The 20,811-nt window shown below is 34.8% G+C and overlaps 2 protein-coding genes across 7 annotated transcripts; one reads left to right on the forward strand and one right to left on the reverse strand.

Moving 5' to 3' along the window:
• Positions 1 to 4,475: 4,475 nt before the first annotated feature.
• Positions 4,476 to 12,301, reverse strand: ankef1b (ankyrin repeat and EF-hand domain containing 1b). Its single transcript, XM_051133981.1, has 9 exons — positions 11,719 to 12,301; positions 10,453 to 10,652; positions 9,869 to 10,018; positions 9,665 to 9,788; positions 7,463 to 8,297; positions 7,139 to 7,365; positions 6,340 to 6,467; positions 6,132 to 6,269; positions 4,476 to 5,257 (listed from the first exon to the last, which is right to left on the reverse strand). Exons 1-9 carry the CDS (start codon positions 12,089 to 12,091, stop codon positions 5,195 to 5,197), a joined length of 2,238 nt encoding a protein of 745 aa, XP_050989938.1. The 5' UTR covers positions 12,092 to 12,301; the 3' UTR covers positions 4,476 to 5,194.
• A 19-nt stretch (positions 12,302 to 12,320) lies between these two features.
• khk (ketohexokinase) lies at positions 12,321 to 20,009 on the forward strand. Of its 6 annotated transcripts, none has more exons than XM_051133987.1 (9): positions 12,321 to 12,535; positions 12,681 to 12,737; positions 12,771 to 12,797; positions 14,138 to 14,272; positions 16,935 to 17,007; positions 17,160 to 17,306; positions 19,172 to 19,260; positions 19,390 to 19,547; positions 19,643 to 20,009. In XM_051133987.1, the coding sequence occupies exons 1-9, from the start codon at positions 12,444 to 12,446 to the stop codon at positions 19,729 to 19,731; spliced, it is 867 nt and encodes a 288-aa protein (XP_050989944.1). In that variant the 5' UTR covers positions 12,321 to 12,443; the 3' UTR covers positions 19,732 to 20,009. The 6 variants fall into 6 exon arrangements, with proteins under 6 accessions (XP_050989944.1, XP_050989940.1, XP_050989941.1 ...); XM_051133984.1 differs by lacking the exon at positions 14,138 to 14,272 and adding an exon at positions 14,513 to 14,647 and having other exon boundaries at positions 12,322 to 12,535; positions 19,643 to 20,007; XM_051133983.1 differs by having other exon boundaries at positions 12,681 to 12,797; positions 19,643 to 20,008.
• The last annotated feature ends 802 nt before the right edge of the window (positions 20,010 to 20,811 follow it).

Below are 20,811 nucleotides of genomic sequence, written 5' to 3' on the forward strand. Positions count from 1 at the left end.
GGACCTGAAAGAGAGGGGAACAGTAGGCTAGTAGTACAAAACAATCTGGCAAAGTGCTTTACATTAAAACAAATCAAGACGTAAAATCTAGATAGTTGGATACTTAATTCAGCAGAAGAGATGAAGGTCAATAATCTTATGAGATGTCCAGCGAAGAGACAAAGAGCAGTTCGACTGCTTAAACATGCACTGTACAACAAATCACACACATCCTATCAGACAGCAGAGGAGAAAAGAACTGCTGGAGGGCGCCGATATTGACTCAGCACATACAAATGAGACAGTAATGCTAGTTAGTGCAACGTCCAACAAACAGAAAGCCCTGCTAAATATATTGATTTACACTTACAAGAGCATTACGGTTTAAAAAATCCATGTCTTTAGCACCCAAGTCTCGTTTGCACTGTCTGAGGATGCTGCTATCATCCAGAATGAAGTTATTTGCTTATTTTGTCTGGCATATTGATGTCTTGATGACATTTAAATTCAGATTAGGTTGTGAATTAAGTTTTTATTATGCGATGTGATTTACATACCATTGCAGCTCCTTTCTGCTCGCACCGGCAGCGCGAGTGCTGATTAATCCAGAATTCTTTGACACAAGCGCACATTTACAGGACCCACACTGTTACCAATTAAAGCTTATTTATTTGAGCCAGATTCCCTTCAGTCTTCCTTGTCAATTAGCACTGCCAGAACCCACCCCCACAACACGTCAGAAAGAGCCCTTATCCAATGTTGCTCATGGTGGAAAAAGGTGGGAAATCTGTCATTAACCTCATCATCCTACCGTCGATGATTGCATGCTGAACTGTGAATAAGCAGCAGAAACAATATCCCATCTTTGTGTAGGCTTAATCGCACTGCTGCAGATGCAGATAATTATATAGGAGAAAACTCATGTGAAATAATAAAAAGAGGCACATTTGCAGAGAGCCACCTTTCTAAATATCATGTGCATGTCTTAATAATTCACATGTGCATGACATCCAGCATATTACAGTGTCATGGAGCATCACAGCTTTTAAAGGACTTAATGGCTAACTTGTACCGGATGAAGTCAAATAGGATCAACTAACATAATTAATTATGATGGTCTTTTACAATTTTGGTATTTTAGACCATAACAGGACTAACCAAAAAGACATGAGAGGCTGTGCTATATTGAGAACACAGAATGGAATACTAGGATTTACTGGACAATACTGTGGATGCTTGTTTCAAAATTTAAAAAAAAGGTTTCATATTTGATTCCATGATGATTTTAAAACTCTAAAGAAACTTTTTAAACCATGAAAACCTTTTGACCTATGGAAAGGTTCTACACGCTTAAAAATAAAGGTTGCAAAAGGAATTTTTGCAGTGATGCCATAGACGAACCATTACTGGTTCGCCAAAGAGCATTTCTGGGAACAGTTCTTAAAGGGCCAGTTCGCCCAAAAATGAAAGTTCTGTCATTAATTACTCACCCTCATGTCGTTCCAAACCTGAAAGGCCTTCATTCATCTTTGGAATACAAATCAATCATATTTCTGATGAAATCCAAGAGCTTTCTGACCCAGACAGCAATGCAATTACCATGTTCAAGGGCCAAAAATGTACTAAGGATATTTATAAAATAGTCCATGTGACATCAGTGGTTCAACCATAATTTTATGAAGCTACGAGAATACTTTTTGTGCGCAAAGAAAACAAAAACAACTTTAACAATTTCATCTCTCCCGTATTAACCACTTCTGGTTGAACCACTGATGTCACATGGACTACTTTATAGATGTCCTTACTACTTTTCTGGCCCTTGATTGTGGTAATTACATTGCTGTCTATGTAGGGTCAGAAAGCTCTCAGATTTCATCAAAAATATTTTATTTTGTGTTGTGAAGATGAACGAAGGTGTTATGGTGAGGGTGAGTAATTAATGACAGAATTTTCATTTTTTTTAGGTGAACTTTCCCTTTAAGAGAACATTTTTTCCCAGTCATTTTTTCCTAATCAAGAACATTTTAACATTCTAAAGAACCTTTTTCTTTTTTCCAAAGAACGTTCAGTGGTTTCATGGATGTTTAAGGTTCTTTATGGAACCATTGATGGCAAGAAAAACCTTTAATTTGAAGAGTACTTGAATGCTAAAAGTTCTTCACGGAACTACAGATGCCAATTAAGAACTTTTAAGAGTACATTTTGGATTAAAAATGAAAAATGCAGTTGTTAAATATAGTAAAAGAAAGTCAAAATGTGAAATATAAAGTCATGCTGTAAGATATTAGTAAGAATGGTGAGATCTAAAATTGCAGTTATGTGAAATAAAATCACAGTTGCAAGTTATGAAATCACACTATATAATATAAAGCTATGAAAATTTAATGAAATTAACTTTTTATTTATTTACCCCAAAGCAAAAATGGGTGTCTGTAGTATACTGCGTGCTATTAAATGAAACAGTATGCATTATTCTATGATAAATCCATGACCTCATCAAGCTGCATATTTAATTTAGTGTGCAATTATGGTCTTGGAAAAAATTATATTTTGCATTTTAAATGCAATTTTGGGTTCCACTTTATATTAGGTGGCCTTAACTACTATGTACTTATATTTTAATCAATCATTTGGTACAATGCACTTTTTGTGTACAAACATTTGTGTTTTTACATTGTACTTACATTTAAAAAAAATACCTGCATGTAATTACATCTGTAATTAATTTCTGTAAGTACATTTATAATTGCACTGTTGACCCATCCCTTACACCTTAACCTACCCTTAAACCTACCCACAAAAAAACAAAAAGAAAAACCCTACCCACACCACCAAAACTGTCCCGTATCTCACCTCAATAGCAGCAAAAGTATTTTGCAATACAATATGAACTCAATAAGCACATTGTACCTATTTTTTTAATGTAAGTACATAGTGGTTAAGGCCACCTAATACAAAGTGGGACCCAATTTTGCATTCAGGTGCACTGCTTTTTGTGATACAATACTCAATGCTCTGTTGTAAGCTGCTATTTTTATAGCTATTTCTCACATAGATGTACCTTTTAGCTTTTTATACCTTAGAGTACCACTCCACTGACAGCTTTGTACCATTTTTTCTAACAGTGCATATGTTTCTCTTTAGAGTCGCTAGAAAGCTGTTTTAAGCAATCAGCATTCAAGACTGGAATTATAAATACATTTCCATTTACTAATTTTGTCCTAAAAACTGGACTTATTGATACTTGTTTCACCTTCTTTTCTTAAATAACCTTCATCTGATTTTCTACATATTCCTCCCTCCTCATTTGCGGTACACCTTTCTCCTTTCCCCCTCCTCTTCCTTTTTCCTTTGGAGCTAAAGATTAGGAGCTGATGTCAGTGTTTGTCTGTGAGTGCCACATCATCAAGGCAATTACCTCCTGCACTGGAGCCGATTATCATTTCCTCATCCTTTTAAGGCCTTACGCTTATTAAATATTCCTGGTGTACAGTATGACTGAATTTATTTCTTATCGAAACCAACCTGTCTATTGATTGCCCTGCTTCTGTCTGTAGCGCAGAAGAATTGATATCTTCAGTGTCTTGTCTTTTCTGCAACGTCTGCTTGAACTATCATCACATCCGGTTGCACAGTATGGAATGACAGATAGAGTTCCAGCTGACTCCACTGTGTCTCCTTTCATGCGAATGTGCCGAGTCAGAGCCTGGGCACAACAATGTGCAGGTGTTGTGAATTTCTATTGAGCTTTGCAGAATTTACATTCAATGGAGATGAACAACATTTAAAACTACTTTTTAGACACAGAGTCTAAAACTGTTTGGTTTTTAGAGTTTTTTAATAGAAACAGTCCACCCAAATATAAAGATTTGCTTAAAATTTACTCACCTTCGTGCCATCCAAAAATTAGATGGGTTTGTTTCTTCATCAAAACAGATTTGGATAAATTTAGCATTACATCACTTGCTCACGAATGAATCCTCTGCAGTGAATGGGTGCCGTCAAACTGAGAGTCCAAACTGCTGATAAAAACATCACAACAATCCACAAGTAATCCACACAACTCGGTCTATCAATGAACATCTTGTGAAGTGAAAAGCAGTGTGTTTGCAAGATACAAAACCATCATTAAGACATTTTTTACTCTAAGTCATTGCTTCTAAAATTTCTAAATTTCTAAAATTTGCTTCTAAAAGTCCATTAAACCATATTCAATACCCAGAATATTCAGTCAGAAGAGGAATATGCACAGTCCAAAACAGTTGCAAACAAATATGATATATATATACATTCTGACGGCACCCATTCACTGCAGAGGATCCACTGGTGAGTGGTGTAATGCTAAATTTCTCCAAATCTGTTCTGATGAAGAAACAAACTCACCTTCATCTTTACCACCCTGAGGGTGAGTACATTTTAAGCAAATGTTCACTTTTGGGAGAATTATTCCTTAAAACACCACTACAGTCACATCCTAGTATTGTTTCTTGTACACAAGATTTTACATCTACATTCAAAAATGAAGTTTTCAGTGTTTCTCCCTTTAACACATCCAGACAAAATATCTTTAAATACATTAGCAGACTATTATTTAAGTCTTATTATCAACCAAAACGTTGTCCCCAGTTAAAATTGTGCATCGCATTATACATTATTGTGTCTGACTGCCCCCTACTGGCCAATTTGCTGTTTTAAAACATGCAAGTACACATGCATATATCAATCAGAATGACACAATCACTTACAATGATTAATGTGTTACCTTGAAATATGTGACTGTCAACTCCTTTTCCTGTGTTCAGCAGGGGTTGGTGATTAGAGCCAAAGTCACAGGAGAAGTGTAAAGGAAAAAGGCTTATAGAGCAGGTGGTGTCTCGGTCAGGGGTTTGTATAGCAGTATCCCACATGGCAGCACACTAAGGTGACCACTGTGCATCTCAATGACTGACTATGAAAGGTTATTTTTATCCACTCTCAAGAAAAACGGTTTGTATGGTTTTCTGTGGTCCTATCTTTCATTTTTTTCTCGAATGACAAAAGATGAACAAGTCTGGGAAAGACTAATTTGTCAGAAATGAAAGACAGACAGTAGCTCTGAATGCAAAGCAGCTATTGCACAGAGATATTTAATTTATTCCTCCCCAGTCGTTCAATCCCATTCAGCTCTGGGATGCTCTTGTTAAAGTGTATGAAGTCCTTGAGAGTCGTCTTTTTGTCAGAGTGTTGCCTTCTCCTTCTCAGCGTGCTGTCGACTGTTAGTGAGATGTTTTCCCCAAAGCTATAATGCAAAAAAATAAAATAAAATAAAATTCAGTGTCGCCAAAAAATTTTTGGACAACTAAGGTACACTGAAAAATCTATCTATCTACAGTGATAGTTGTTCATGAGTCCCTTCTTTGTCCTGATTGGTTAAACTGCCTGCTGTTCTTCAAAAAAATCCTTTAGGTCCTACAAATTATTTGGTTTTTCAGCATTTTTGTGTCTTTAAACCCTGTCTTTAAACCCTGTCCACACCACTGTGTGATTTTGAGATCCATCTTTTCACACTGAGGACAACTGAGGGACTCATATGCAACTATTACAGAAGGTTCAAACACTCACTGATGCTTCAGAAGGAAACAATGCATTAAGAGCTGGGGGGTGAAAACTTTTGAACACAATGAAGATGTGTGCATTTTTCTTATCTTGCCTAAATATCATATTTTTTTTAATTTAGTACTGTCCTTCAGAAGCTACAGAAGATACTTTCCCAGAAGATAAAATAAGTTAAGAAGTTACACATCTTCATTCTGTTCAAAAGTTTTCATCCCTCGGCTCTTAATACATTGTAGTTCCTTCTGAAGCATCATTGAGCATTTGAACCTTCTGTAACCATTGCATATGAGTACCTCAGTTGTCCTCAGTGTGAAAAGATGGATCTCAAAATCATACAGTCATTGTTGGACAAGGTTCAAATACACAAAAATGCTGAAAAACCAAAGAATTTGTGGGACCTGAAGGACTTTTCTGAAGAATGGTAGGCAGTTTAACTGTTCAGGACAAACAAGGGAGTCACGAACAACTATCACTAAACAAAAAACAGCTTTGCATTAAGGTAACAACACAGTATTAAGAATCAAGTGTATGTAAACGTATGTGTTTTATTGTCTTACGGTTTTGGGGACAAAGCTGATGTCAGACTTGTTGGTGCCACTTCTAATGGTGAACTTTGGGTTCTTAACTATGATATTGTCTCTCAGGTCTTTTTTCACAGCTGCTGAAACTGACTTTGCTGGTGACCGAATACGCATCTACAGAAAACAAAAGACAACTCATTAAACATTCCATCTATTGCTATAAGAAAGGCATTTTCTCATTCACCTTTTCTTGTGCTGAAGAAGCTGGTTTTAAAATGGGTTTTTCTTTGTCCTTCTTGTTGAATTTGGCCATGAGCAAGTCAATGATTCTCGCATCGCCATAATTTATAGCGATGTCCAAGCAATTCTGGTCTGTAAACACAAAAATATTTCATAATATTTTAAATAAATGGGAAAATTATGCAAAAAGTAGATGTAGACATGGTTCCCGAAATTATTCACCACTGATAATAATAAGAGATGTTTCTTGAGCAGCAAATCATACTAGAATGATTTCTGAAGGATCATGTGACACTGAAGACCGGAGTAATGGTGCTGAAAATTCAGCTTTGCATCACAGGAATAAATTACATTTTAAAAAAACATTAGAATAGAAAACAGTTATTTTAAGTTGTAATAATATTTCACAGTACACAAAAAGTAGATGTAGACATGGTTCCCGAAATTATTCACCACTGATAATAATAAGAGATGTTTCTTGAGCAGCAAATCATACTAGAATGATTTCTGAAGGATCATGTGACACTGAAGGCCGGAGTAATGGTGCTGAAAATTCAGCTTTGCATCACAGGAATAAATTACATTTTAAAAAAACATTAGAATAGAAAACAGTTATTTTAAGTTGTAATAATATTTCACAGTACTGCAGTTTTTACTGTATTCTTAATCAAATAAATGCATCCTTGGTAAGCATAAGAGACTTCTTTCAAAAATTCTTACATTTTAAATTTATTATTTAAATCTACTTATCTTTTGAACATTAGTATATTGAAGTAGATGTATTTCAGTATCAAACTCGGCACCTCTTTGATTTTTTGCCATGACATTGGCTCCAGCTTTGATGAGATACTCCACACAGCTGAATCGACAGCTTTCAACAGCTCTCATGAGTGGAGTTGCTCCATTCATAGCCACTGCATCCACCACAGCTCCAGATTGCACCAGCATGATGGCAATGTCTACATGACCTGCATGGCAAGCATGGTGGAGGGGCGTCCAGTTAAACTGGTCAACTGCATTGACGTTAGCCCTATAGAGTCACAGAAACAAAATGTATAGCTTATAAAAATACAAAGTCTAATGGTCCTCCAATTACATGTAATCTTTATTTTTCTTAGCGCCATTACCTCAGTGAAAGGAGGAATTTAGCTACTCGGTAGTTGCCACAGATGCACGCTGTCATGAGTGGTGTCTTAAAAAATTGATCTTTGATATCAACAGGCACTTTTTGGATAAACGCCAGGCTGAGAGATTCTAGATCTCCAGTCTTCACACAGTAATTGATGTTGGTGTAGATTTGTTCAGGCTCATCGATATACCAAGCCGAGTCATTCTCAATGGGGTGAATTGGTGGCCGGTTTGGATTGAACCGTCTGGTGTCAGTGAACGGCTGGTAGCTCTCAATCATGTAGTAAGGGAGTCCACTGTCCTCTCTTATTGAGATCTGCTCAGGTGGCATTGTGCATATAGGCAATGATGCGGCTGATTTGCTACTCTTCTTTTCCTTGCCACCCTTTTCCTTTTTAGCCGGCTTAGGAGCATAGGATGAGATGACAAAGGCTTTCTGGAGGTATTTGAGGCCTTTTAAAAAGTCATTTACGTTGATGACTCCTTCACGGTTTTTGTCATGTTCCATGATGATCTTTTGCAGGTTCTCATTACTTACAGGAACTCGATGAGCTTCAAGGGTAGACACAAAATTATCCACAGAAACGTTTTCAACAGGTTTGTCGAGTCCCTCAGCAATTTCAAAGGCTTTGCGCAAGGTTGCCTCATGTTGACATGACCAGTCGTGAAGGGTGATGGCCCAGAGTTCGTTGGGGTTTACGGCATCGGGCGCAGAAAGCTTCACATGCATTTTCTCTGCTTTTTTGAGCTCCTTCAGTGCAGCTTTGTGGCCATTGCTTTTGGCAACTTGGCTTGGAAGTTGACCTTCCAGATTCTTCAGTTTGGGATTGCAACCTGTTGTAGACAAAAGAAAGTACTGCTATGAATAAAGTTGCAAAATTTTGTGGGCAAAACCCAGTCATTCCAATAGGAATCTGTTCCTTAGCAAACCTCCCAAAGCAAATTTCACTCATGTTGAAATTGTTCAGATTGCTTGACTTGAAAGTAACTTTTGTGTAAGCTGTGCTGCATACATCTCTACACTATTGATAAACTATGGAGTCCGGACCTTTTTTTGCACAGGAAATCTCATGGAAATTTCACAAATATGGCTGCACCTTAAAGCAGCAGAATATCTTTAGTATTTTTAAAGGGGTCATTGGATGCTAAGTTCACTTCTACATGTTGTTTGAACATTAATGTGTGTTGGCAGTGTATGTACAAATCTACCCTATAATGATACAAATCCATGCAGTGGTTTTTAATTAATCTGTAAAAATAATATCCTCTTTTTCAAATCGAGCCATTCTCAGATAGTTGATTGACATTAGCATCTTACCTCAGATCAACTGTAATAGTCAGACCTCCTTTGTTTCGATGCAGGAGCAGGGATGTAAGTTAGACAAGAATATCTCTGATTGAGCGATTGAGGTGTTGTGTTGCTGGATGTAATAATGAACATAGTGGTTGTCATTGTCATTTACTCCCGACATCTGAGCCGCTGAAGATGCAGTGGATTACGTTTGTTTGTGAAGGGAATGCGCGAATCATCTGTGATCCAGCTTCACTTACAGCAGAAGTGAGTATAAGGGTTTTTATGAATCTTTGCGATCGCCTTTCCTAATAATGTGCTAGTTAGCAAGTTTCGCGGCTAAATGCAGCTAAAGTAAACAGGCTCGTCACTCCACGGAGAGAAGAGAGGGGCGGGGCAAGCAGAGCTCATTAACATTTAATGCAGCCTCGACCAGAATAGGATGATTTTTGCAGAGCTAATTTTAAGGTAAAAAGGGTGTTGTTTCACACTACCATTGAGAATTTTTAATCAAAGTATATTAGAGACTTTTCATTAAGACCCTAAAGAATCATATCAACTTGTGGAAAATGGGCATCCGATGACCCCTTTAACAAATGAGCAGTGTTCTGGTTAATTCATTTTTTTTTATTTTAATTTTCACATTTCTGTGGTTCTCAGGATTGGAAATTGTCATAGTTGAGTAAACTTCTGCAGTGGTGAACAGAAAGTACTATAAATATAATTTTTGCATTCCTATTTGCCCCAATAGCAAAAGGAAAACTTTATGAATATGTTTCTATGATTTTCCAAAATCAGAAAAAAATACTGAGTAATTGATTGAGTTAGGTCAATGTTTATCTAATTAAGTCAGTACTTGTTTTTGGGAATAATGGAAAGACATTAAACTCAGACATTAAACCCAGCCTACCTCTTTGGGCCAGGAATCTACAGCACTCATTAAAGCCGCCAGCAGCAGCAAAGTGAAGCGGTGTGTTACCCTTTGTCGAGCTGATACCCAAGTCAGCAGAGTATGCAGACAGCACCTGTAAAACCTGCATAAAGCAGACACAGTAATACTCTCGACAGTGAAACAATGGTGAATTTAATGTTATTCAGAATTCCGTGGCATAACCTCAAGGAAACCTCCTTCTGCAGCAAAGTGGGCAGCACACCGTCCTTCTTGATCAAGCAAGTCAGGATTCCCTTCTTTTTGTAAAATGGCTCTGACCAGCTTCAAAGCACCAGCCTTAGATGCCTCCATGAGCGCAGAGCATCGTGTCACCTGTGGGGAGCCAAAATCATGATAAATACACTGGATCAACTCTATCAAAATTGATATTTTCCCATCTGCATCACATTTGACACACATAAAAATTTAGCTGAAAGACCTGTTGTACACTAATAACTACATGCCTTTTGTCATCTCATTGAATTACATTACAAACTATCAGAATGGAATCATATTTTTTGGCCACACAATTATTAGCAACTGTTCCAAATTGCATGTATTTGCTCAGTTCGGACTTCTGAATAAAATTCTGGTGTTTTTTTTTTCCTAATATGAGCTCTTACTATATCATACTTTATAAAAGTAATTGTAATATTATATCTTTGTAAAAAAGATCTCTGAATCGCCTATGCATACAATTTTTGATTTTTCGTGGGCCATATCAGGGAACATTAACCGGAACTATGATTTGAGGACAGATCTCAAACCTGATCGACTGCATTTGGATCAGCTCCTTTCTCCAAAATGCTTATACAGATGTCTTCACAATCCTTTGCATTCTCACAGGCAAACACAAGCAGTGGCTTCCCTGAATTAGAAACATTGTTGACATTTGCATTGCAACTGAGCGCCATCCGCAGGCAGAGAGCATGTTCTTTAGCTGGAGAAATGCAGTAGAACAGCACTCCTGCAAATGAAGAGCATGGTTAGTACAAGCAATTGATATAAAACCAAGAAAATGAAATGAAAAATTATATACATTTTCTCACCTATACAATAATTTTAATGTCTGGGGTATATACAGTAACAAAACCAAAAGTTTTTGAACAGTAATATTTTAAAGAAGACTCTTCTGCTTACCAATTCTGCAGTTTTTTGATCCAACATCCAGTAAAAGCAGTAATATTGTGAAATATTTTTACTATTTAAAAGAACTGCTTTCAACTAGAATATATTTTAAAATGTAATTTATTCCTGGGATCAAAGCTAAATTTTCAGCATCTTTACTCCAGTCTTTAGGGTCACATGTTCCTTCAGAAATCACTCTAATATGCTGATTTGCTGTTCAAGAAACATTTTTAAATCATTATTATCAATATTTAAAACAGTTAAGTAAATTTTTCAGGACTCTTTAAAGAATAGAAAGATCCAAAGTTTAGCATTCATCTGAAATAAGTAGCTTTTGTAACATTATACATTATATTATTCAAAAGCTTGGAGTTGGTATATGTATTTATATTTTTTGAAGGAACCACAATCACTTTTTCGATCAAAACTGATGATAAAGACATTTATAATGTTAGAAAAGATTTCTATTTCAGATAAATGCTGTTCTTTTGAACTTTCTATTCATCAAAGAAACCTGAAAAAAATTCTACTCAACTGTTTTCAACATGATAATAATAATGAATGTTTTTGAGCAGCAAATCAGAATATTATAATGATTTCTGAAGGATCATGTGACTGGAGTAATGACGCTCAAATTCAGCTTTGAAATCACAGGAATAAATTACATTTTAAAATATATTCAAATAGAAATCAGTTATTTTAAATAGTAAAAATGTTTCCAAATGTTACTGTTTTGCTGTACTTTGGATCAAATAAACATAGGCTTGGTGAGCAGAAGAGACTTCTTTAAAAAAACATTAAAAACCTTACTGTTCAAAAACTTTTGAGAGGTAGTGTACTTCAACAGGTGAACAAATTGTAAACAAGTCCCCCCCAAAAAAACTAATATAAAAGTATGTTCTTACCTTTTCCCTCTTCATCTGTGAGATTCACATTTGCATGATTTGTGATCAGAAGATACACAATATTGTAGTAGCCCAACTGTGCAGCCAGCATCAATGGTGTGCGGCCCTTCTTGTCCTGTATGTCAGGATGAGCTTTCAGGGACAGAAGGAACTGTACCAGGTCTTCATCACGGTCCAAAGAGGCCTGATACAAAGCACCGAGTCCCTGTTTAGGTTCAGTCAGATTTATCAGATTGGATACACCCACTGCGACGATCTTATTTATCTGTGGTTTGTTCTTCTCCCGTACATACTGAAGGAGTTTATAAATCTGGAGGACCTCCAGGTTGCCTTCCGCCACCCTGCTCACCACACTTTTTGAAGTATTCTCCATTCTTTTATCTCTGGGTTTACCTAGTCTTCAGAACGAATAAATAACACGACAGTAAAAGAGTATAAGAGCATGTGTACATTTAAATATTTAGAAATGCTTTTAAACAACAAATGCATTTTAGAACTTGCAACAAAAACGTAACGGAAAGCCGTTTCGGCTGCACTCGATAAAAATCGGGAATCGTCGTGGAACGTTCGGCCACACTCGGCAAAAGCCGTTACACTTCGTGTCCGTGTTTACGCTTTCCCATTCACTCTGAAAGATAACATTCTCCCGTTCCTGTGCGGAACCGTGTACGTAATGACCTTTCGTCTGAAGTCCGTAGTTCAGGATTTCTTTCTGCAGAGAAAATATGGGAGACAAAAAGATACTCTGCATTGGTTTGGTGTGTCTGGATATCATAAATGTTGTGGATAAATACCCGGAAGAAGATACTGATACCAGGTGAGAAATTCTGCTAACATTCTATTCATTTCTTTATGCGCTTTTTGCGTTTAAAAGCATAACTGGTCTGATCATACAGAGCATCCTGCTATAGCCTGCAGTTAATGTTGCATCGTGTTATAAATAACGTGCAACTGTTTGATAGGTGTCTGTCTCAGAGATGGCAGAGGGGAGGAAACGCATCAAACACGTGTACAGTTTTGTCTTTGCTTAGGGCCCCGTGTGCATTTATGGGGTCTTTGGCTCCTGGACCAGTAGCTGAGTAAGTGTTTTCTACCTTGTGTTATGCAATAACCTTGTTCACCAGTCAAACGTTTTTGAACAGTAAGATTTGTAATGTTTTTTAAAGAATTCTCTTCTGCTCACCAAGCCTGCATTTATTTGATCCTAAATACAACAAAATCAGTAATATTGTGAAACATTTTTACTCTTTAAAATAACTACTTTCTATACATTATATATATGTGTGTCCCTGGATCACAAAACCAGTCATAAGGGTCAGTTTTTCAAAATTGAGATTTATACATCATGTGCTTTATTCAAGCTGAATAAATAAGCTTTCCATTGATGTATGGTTTGTTAGGATAGGACAATATTTGGTCGAGATATAACTATTTGAAAACCTGGAATCTGAGGGTGCAAAAAATTCAAAATATTGAGAAAATCACCTTTAAAGTTGTCCAAATAAAGTTCTTAACAATGTATATTACTAATTAAAAAATTAAGTTTTAATATATTTACAGCAGGAATTTTACAAAATATCTTCATGGAACATGATCTTTACTTAATTTCCTAATGATTTTTGCCATAAAAGAAAAATCAATAATTTTGACCCATACAGTGTAGTTTTGGCTATTGCTACAAATATACCCCAGTGACTTAAGTTTTGTGGTCCAGGGTAACATATTTTAAAATGTAATTTATTCCTGTGATCAAAACTGAATTTTCATCATGGTTGCTATAGTCTTCAGTGTCACATGATCCTTCAGAAATCATTCTAATATGCTGATTTGCTGATCAGGAAATATTTTTTATTGCTATTATTTCTTAGCAAGGCTATTTATTTGATCAAAATACATTAATACACATTTATTATTCTATTACATATAATTATATATGCATGTATGTATATATATATATATATATATATATATATATATATTATTTATTCCTGTCATGCAAAAATTTTCAGCATCATTACTCCAGTCTTCAGTGTCACGTGATTCTTCAGTAATCATTCTAATATGCTAATCTGGCTTTTAAGAAACATTTATTATCCGTGTTGAAAATAGTTGCACTACTTATTATTTTCAAAACTGAATCTGCCATTTATTTAAAAAAAGAAATCTTATGTAAAATTAAAAACATATTTACTGTACCTTTTGATTAATTTAATGCATCTTAGCTAAATAAAAGTATGCATTTATTTTAAAAGAATCCCAGACTTGAGTGGTAGTGTATCACATTTTCCACAAAATTATGAAGTAGCTCAATTTATATTTGCAGAAATACACTTCTCTATCCCTCCCGCAACTTTGGTTTACACACGCTGCTCACTTAATTTCTGTATGCATACTTTTCCTTGCTAATTTGTCCTTCTAGCTTCATCTTGAATGACTTTCAAATGTACAAGATTGACATCTCTCTTCTTCTGGAGCATGCTGAATGCTCCTTTCCAGCTTCTGTAGTAATCAGCAGTGTGACGACGGGAAGCCGTACAATTCTGCATATGAACAGGTTTGTGTGCGAGTTTGTGTGTAAGTATTATGAAGCTCTTTCCTCACAGGACGGCTGTGGCATCAGATCGCATCAAAACAAGTGAAAATATACTAACTGCTCAAAGTGGCAATGCTTTTTCCCTTAAAGGGTGCAGGAAAGGCGCATGATTCAAAGTTGTGAGCCTGTTATATGTTTCCTGCCCAAATCACTCAATAGTGCATATGGGTCACTGCAATACCTCTCTGTTTGCTGCACTAGTTTCATCGTGGGGGATTTTGCACGGCGTGGGGTGGACATATCTGGTGTGGCTTGGCAGAAGTGGGGTGAGACCCCGTGTGCCTGTTGTGTGGTGTCTCTCGGCAATGGCTCTCGCACTGTTGTGCTCTCGGACACGTAAGAGTAGCGTCCAACGTCACAATAATCATAACAGTTAAAGTTAGATGGGTACTTTGTACCCATTTTATATTCTCAAACACTGCCGTAATTAACCATAATTTAGTTTTAAAGTAGCTGCCATTAACAAATCATGACAATTAGACAATGCATGCATTAATTTGAGTGCTTATTTTTTGGGAGAAATTTGTTATTTTCAGTTAATTTATTTTCCAATTAAATATCTGTTTTACACATGATTATTTTATTTAATCATTTTAAACAGCACACAACAGCACACAATGTCAAAGCTTACTAACTAACTAACTTATTCCACGGCTTTCTATCCTTTTTGATATTAGCTTTCTATCTATTTTGATGTAGCAATATGTATATAATGACCACTGAAATATATGAATGTAAATGAATGATGAGTTTCACATCATTATGTAAATTTATTTGGTAAGCCGTGTAATAAGTGGCATAATGTCCAGTCAGCCATTCAGTCAGATTGTTTCTAAAAAATAAAAAAGGTAATTGTGACTTTTTATCTCACAGTTTGGACTTTTTTTTGGACTTTTTTTGAATTGTGAAATATAAAGATCTCAATTAAACATCTCGCAGTTCTGACTTGTGTGTGTGTGTTTATTTTTGGCTGATTGTACATTATGCTTTACTTTCATTTGCTTTGTTTGTAGCAAACTAATATACAGTTGAGGTCGAAAGTTTACATACACTTGGCAGAATGTGCAAAATGTTGATTATTTTACCAAAATAAATAGGGATCATACAAAGTGCATGTTATTTTTTTATTTAGTACTGACCTGAATAAGATATTTCACATAAAAATTGTTTACATATAGTCCACAAGAGAAAATAATAGTTGAATTTATAAAAATTACCTTGTTCAAAAGTTTATATACACTTGATTCTTAATACTGTGTTGTTACCTGAATGATCCACAGCTGTGTTTTTTTGTTTAGTGATGGTTGTTCATGAGTCCCTTGTTTGTCCTGAACAGTTAAACTGCCTGCTGTTCTTCAGAAAAATCCTTCAGGTCCCACAAATTCTTTGGTTTTTCAGCATTTTTGTGTATTTGAACCCTTTCCAACAATGACTGTATGATTTTGAGATCCATGTTTTCACACTGCAGACAACTGAGGGACTCGTATGCAACTATTACAGAAGGTTCAAACGCTCACTGATGCTCCAGAAGGAAACAATGCATTAAGAGCCGGGGGTGAAAACTTTTGAACAGAGTGGAGATATGTCCATTTTTCTTATTTTGCCTAAATATCATATTTTTCCATTTAGTACTTCCCTTCAAAAGCTACAGAAGATACTTACGTGTTTCCCAGAAGACAAAATAAGTGAAATTTACCATGATCTTTAAATTCAACAAGTTTTCACTCCCTGGCTCTTAATGCATGTCCTCAGTGTGAAAAGATGGATCTCAAAATCATACAGTCATTGTTTGAAAGGGTTCAAATACACAAAAATGCTGAAAAACTAAAGAATCTGTGGGACTTGAAGGACTTTTCTGAAGAACAGCAGGCAGTTTAACAGGACAAACAAGAGAATCATGAACAACTATCACTAAACAAAAAACAGCTGTGGATCATTCAGGTAACAACACAGTATTAAGAATCAAGTGTATGTAAACTTTTGAACAGGGTCATTTTTTATAAATTCAGCTATTATTTTCTCTTGTGGACTATATGTAAACATCTTTTATGTGAAATATCTTATTCAGGTCAGTACTAAATTAAAAAATAACATGCATTTTGTATAATCCCTCTTATTCTGGTAAAATAATCAACATTATGCAGATTCTGCAAGGTGTATGTGAACTTTGACCACAACTGACAAAACATTTATTTCCATCTTGCTTTGAATAACATTTCTAGTCTCTAAAACCTGTTTTGAGAGCTTCCAAAAATTGTTTCCCTTTTTGCTGAGAAATAGACTTTGGTTGATAATCACAATTATCTTGTAATCAAAGTCCAAAGCTGACTATTAGTCTGTACTGATGACTGTTATTAAACGCTTTACTGTATACAAACTGACAGGCATCCGGTCTAAGGCAATAATCTAGTGTTTTTCCACTATACAGACCTTTCACTGATTCAGTTTGTGACTGTAAACAGTTTTTTATAATATGATCACAGCAGATCAGGTCAAAATAATGGATAGTGATCTATCATGTACACAAAGTACAACCATTATTTACTGATTGTACTTTGAACTGTGATTGTTGTAGTCTAAAATACAAGAGAACTGTCATCAGCTGTTCTCTCTGTTTAATCAGAAACTTGCCAGATGTTTCTGTAGAAGATTTTTCAAAGGTGGACCTGAGCCAGTACAAGTGGATCCACTGGGAGGTGAGCGTGTCCGCCAAATATCTTTCACTTGCTTCAAAGTAAAGCTACGTGTTCGCACTAGTGAAACTGAAACACTTTGTTCCATCTGATCTGTGTTTAACTGCTTTATTCCACAAGAATTAGAGCTGATTGTTTTATGAATGCATTGTCAGGGCCGTAATGCTGACGAACAAGTGAAGATGATTGAGAGGGTGAGAGAGTATAACAGCAAACAGGAGGAGAAGAACAGAATCACTATCTCTGTGGAAATCGAGAAGATCAGGGAACCCCTCTACCAGCTTTTCCCTCTTGGTGATTTGGTATGATTTTACTACGTTTCAGACAAAATAGACTGAATAAAACACATTTGTTTAACTTTGATAAAGTCAAATGTTTTTTGTAAATTGGTTTTGGAATGGCAGATCACACAAAATATTTACATTACATTTACGTTAGTTTAAAATGTATATATTATAAATAATATATACACTTCCATTCAAATGTTTGGGGTCAGTATGATTATTTTTCTATAAGGATGCAGTAAATTGATCAAAAGTATCAGTAAAGACATTTATAATTTTACAAAAGATTTGAATTTCAAATAAATGCTTTTTTTCCCCACTATTTATCAAAAAATGCTATATATATATATATATATATATATATATATAGAAAAATATTAAGCAGTGTGAAAATTCAGCTAATTCAACACAGGAATAAATTACAATAAAAAAAACAGATATTTTAAACTAATAATATTTTACAATATTACTGTTTTCACTGTACTTTTAATAAAACAGCTATTTTATTTTTTACAAAAGATTTCTATTACAGATAAATGCATTTATTTAAATCAATCTATTTATCAAAGTTTGCTAAAAATATATCAGTTTTCACAAAAATATTAAGCAACGTTTTTGTGAAAATTCAGCTTTTCCATTACAGGAATAAATGACATTTTAAAATATCTCAAATATAGAAAACCGTTTTTTATTTCAGTTATCTAATATTTTATAATATTGCTGTTTTCACTGTACTTTTGGTAAAACAGCAACAAAAAAATTGTTTTTGGAATGGCAGATCACACAAAATATTTACATTCTGAACTGCAAAATTTATTTTAAATATTTTGTTTAAAATGCATATATTATAATTTAAATATACACTTCCATTCAAAAGTTTGGGGTTAGTGTGATTATTTTTCTACAAGGACGCATTAAATTGATCAAAGGTAGCAGTAAAGACATTTATAATTTTACAAAATATTTATATTTCAACAGTTTTGTGAAACCATAAACATTCAGCTTTTTTAATCAAAGGAATAAATTACATCATAAAATATCTTAAAATATCAGATCTCACAAAATATTTACATTTTGAACTGAAACATTTATTTTAAATATTTTATTTAAAATGTATATATTATAATTAATATATACACTTCCATTTAAAAGTTTGGGGTCAGTACGATTATTTTTCTACAAGAAAACATTTAATGGATCAAAAGTGGCAGTAAAGACATTTATAATTTTACAAAAGATTTCTATTTCAAATAAATGCTGATTTTTTTAACAATCTGTTTTTCAAAGAATGCTAAAAAATTATAGTTTAAAAAAAAATGATTAAGCAATGGTTTTGTGAAAGCGCAAAAATTCAGCTTTTTCATCACAGGAATAAGTTACATCATAAAATATAATATATATTAAAATAGAAAATAGAAAACAGATATTTTAAATTGTAATAATATTTCACAATAATACTTTTTCACTGTACTTTTGATAAAACAGCAACAAAAAAATGCAGCCTTCTTTCCAAAATAAAAAATCTTACCGACCTCAAACTGACATAGTTGTATATGCTGATTTTATTTACAAGAAAAATATTAAATATATTTTAAAATGTCAAAATATATGACTTACAAGTAGCTCCATACACTATATTTTTGCAATGATTTTGAAAAATCTTCAGATACAGCTAAGAATACTGAACTGTTACTGGAAGCTGAAGTCTTAATATCTAATAAAACCAGTCAATGAAATATTTAATAAATGAACATGACAGGAGAATAAGATTTAAAACAGCAGTGCATTTAAATTCTGTGGAAATCATATACAAGGCAGCTGATAAGTTTTAAGACCTGCCTGAATACTTCAAAATCTGTTTATCTTTGGCTGCTTTCACTCAGGTCTTTGTTAGTAAGGATGTGGCCCAACATTTTGGGTTTACCTCAGCTGCTGCTGCATTGAAGGGTTTCTGTGGTCGTTTGAGAAAGGGGTGAGTCAGTGGTTCAAACAACCACTAGATGGCATTAGTGCTCCAAAAACTCTTATGTTTATTCATAATCATGTTCCTTTGAAATATTAGCTGTTCCATGTGTTAAGATGAGTTTGCTTGTGTGTCTAGAGCTACCCTCATTTGTGCCTGGGCGGAAAAGGGAGCGGATGCCATGGGTCCCGATGGTGTAATCATCCATTCAGATGCATTCCCGCCTGAGAAGCTTGTAGACACACTTGGAGCAGGAGATACTTTCAATGCGTCTATGATCTATTCCCTTTCAAACGGTGAGGATGAAAGTCTGATTCTGAAACACAAAGAAGTAAGGGGTTATTGCAAGTTGTGTATATGAATCACACTGGGTTCGTTCTCTTTTCTGCAGGGGGCAGCCTACAGGATGCTCTCACATTTGGCTGCCAGATTGCAGGCAAAAAATGTGGCGTCCATGGATATGATGGAATTTCACACTGAACATGGCGGAGAGGTGCACAGCTGAAATGAAGTACAGACATGAAGCATGCTGATAAACTTAACTAGTCTTGTAAGCCACTAGTCATTGTCAAGGCATGATGGCGTACTGAATAATGTTGCTTCACATAGAAAAGACTAATGTACATGTGAAGAATAAGTTAATGTACTAATAATTGTATAGCCTACTGATGTTTTTCTGCACTTGAATAAATTAATTCAGGAAGACTTGCTTTACAACTCTTCACTTATGCATTTTAAATAAATAAAGTGATATCTGAAAGAAAATTCAAATTTAACTTTAGGATTACTGAAGTTTTTTTTATGCATTACTGGTTGGATTAATTACTTTTTAGCATTTTTGACGTTTTGCATTTTAAATATAGCATTTTGAACTGCATTTATTTAATCAAAAATACAGTAAAAACATTAATACTGTGAAAAAGTATTACAATTTAAAACAACTGCTTTCTATTTTAATATATTTTAAAGTTTAATTTATTCCTGTGCTGCAAAGTTGAATTTTCAGCATCATTACTCCAGTCTTCAGTGTCACATGATCCTTCAGAAATCATTATAATATGCTGATTTACTGCTCAAGAAATGTTTCTTATCATTATGAATGTTGAAAACAGTGATAGGCTTTTTTTTTCTCCAAAAGTTTAGGGTAAGAAATTAATAGTGCTATTTATTAAAGATGCATTAAATTTATTAAAAATAGCAGTGAAGACATTTTGTTACAGAAGATTTCTATTTATAATAAATGTACTTCTTTTGAATTTTAATCACTTTCAATTCACCGAAGAATCATTTTCCAAAAAAAAAGAAAGAAGCAAAAAATAATTTTTACAAAAACATTATTCTAAACATTTAACCTAAAGCTATCTTGAAGGGGAAAAAGTGAGCATACTGTCCAACAGCACTTTGATAATACTTATGAGTTACGAGGATGAGTTCAGGGATATTGTTCCCTGATTGATACTGAAGAGTTGGCAAGCATCTCTCCAGCAGTAGGGAGCACAGGCCTGTGTGTTTGCACTGTATGCTGAAAAAGAGACAGAGGAAGACAGCTGAATATAAGTG

The sequence above is a fragment of the Labeo rohita genome, chromosome 17 (genome assembly GCF_022985175.1).
Source record: "Labeo rohita strain BAU-BD-2019 chromosome 17, IGBB_LRoh.1.0, whole genome shotgun sequence".
NCBI classification, from domain to species: Eukaryota; Metazoa; Chordata; class Actinopteri; order Cypriniformes; family Cyprinidae; genus Labeo; species Labeo rohita.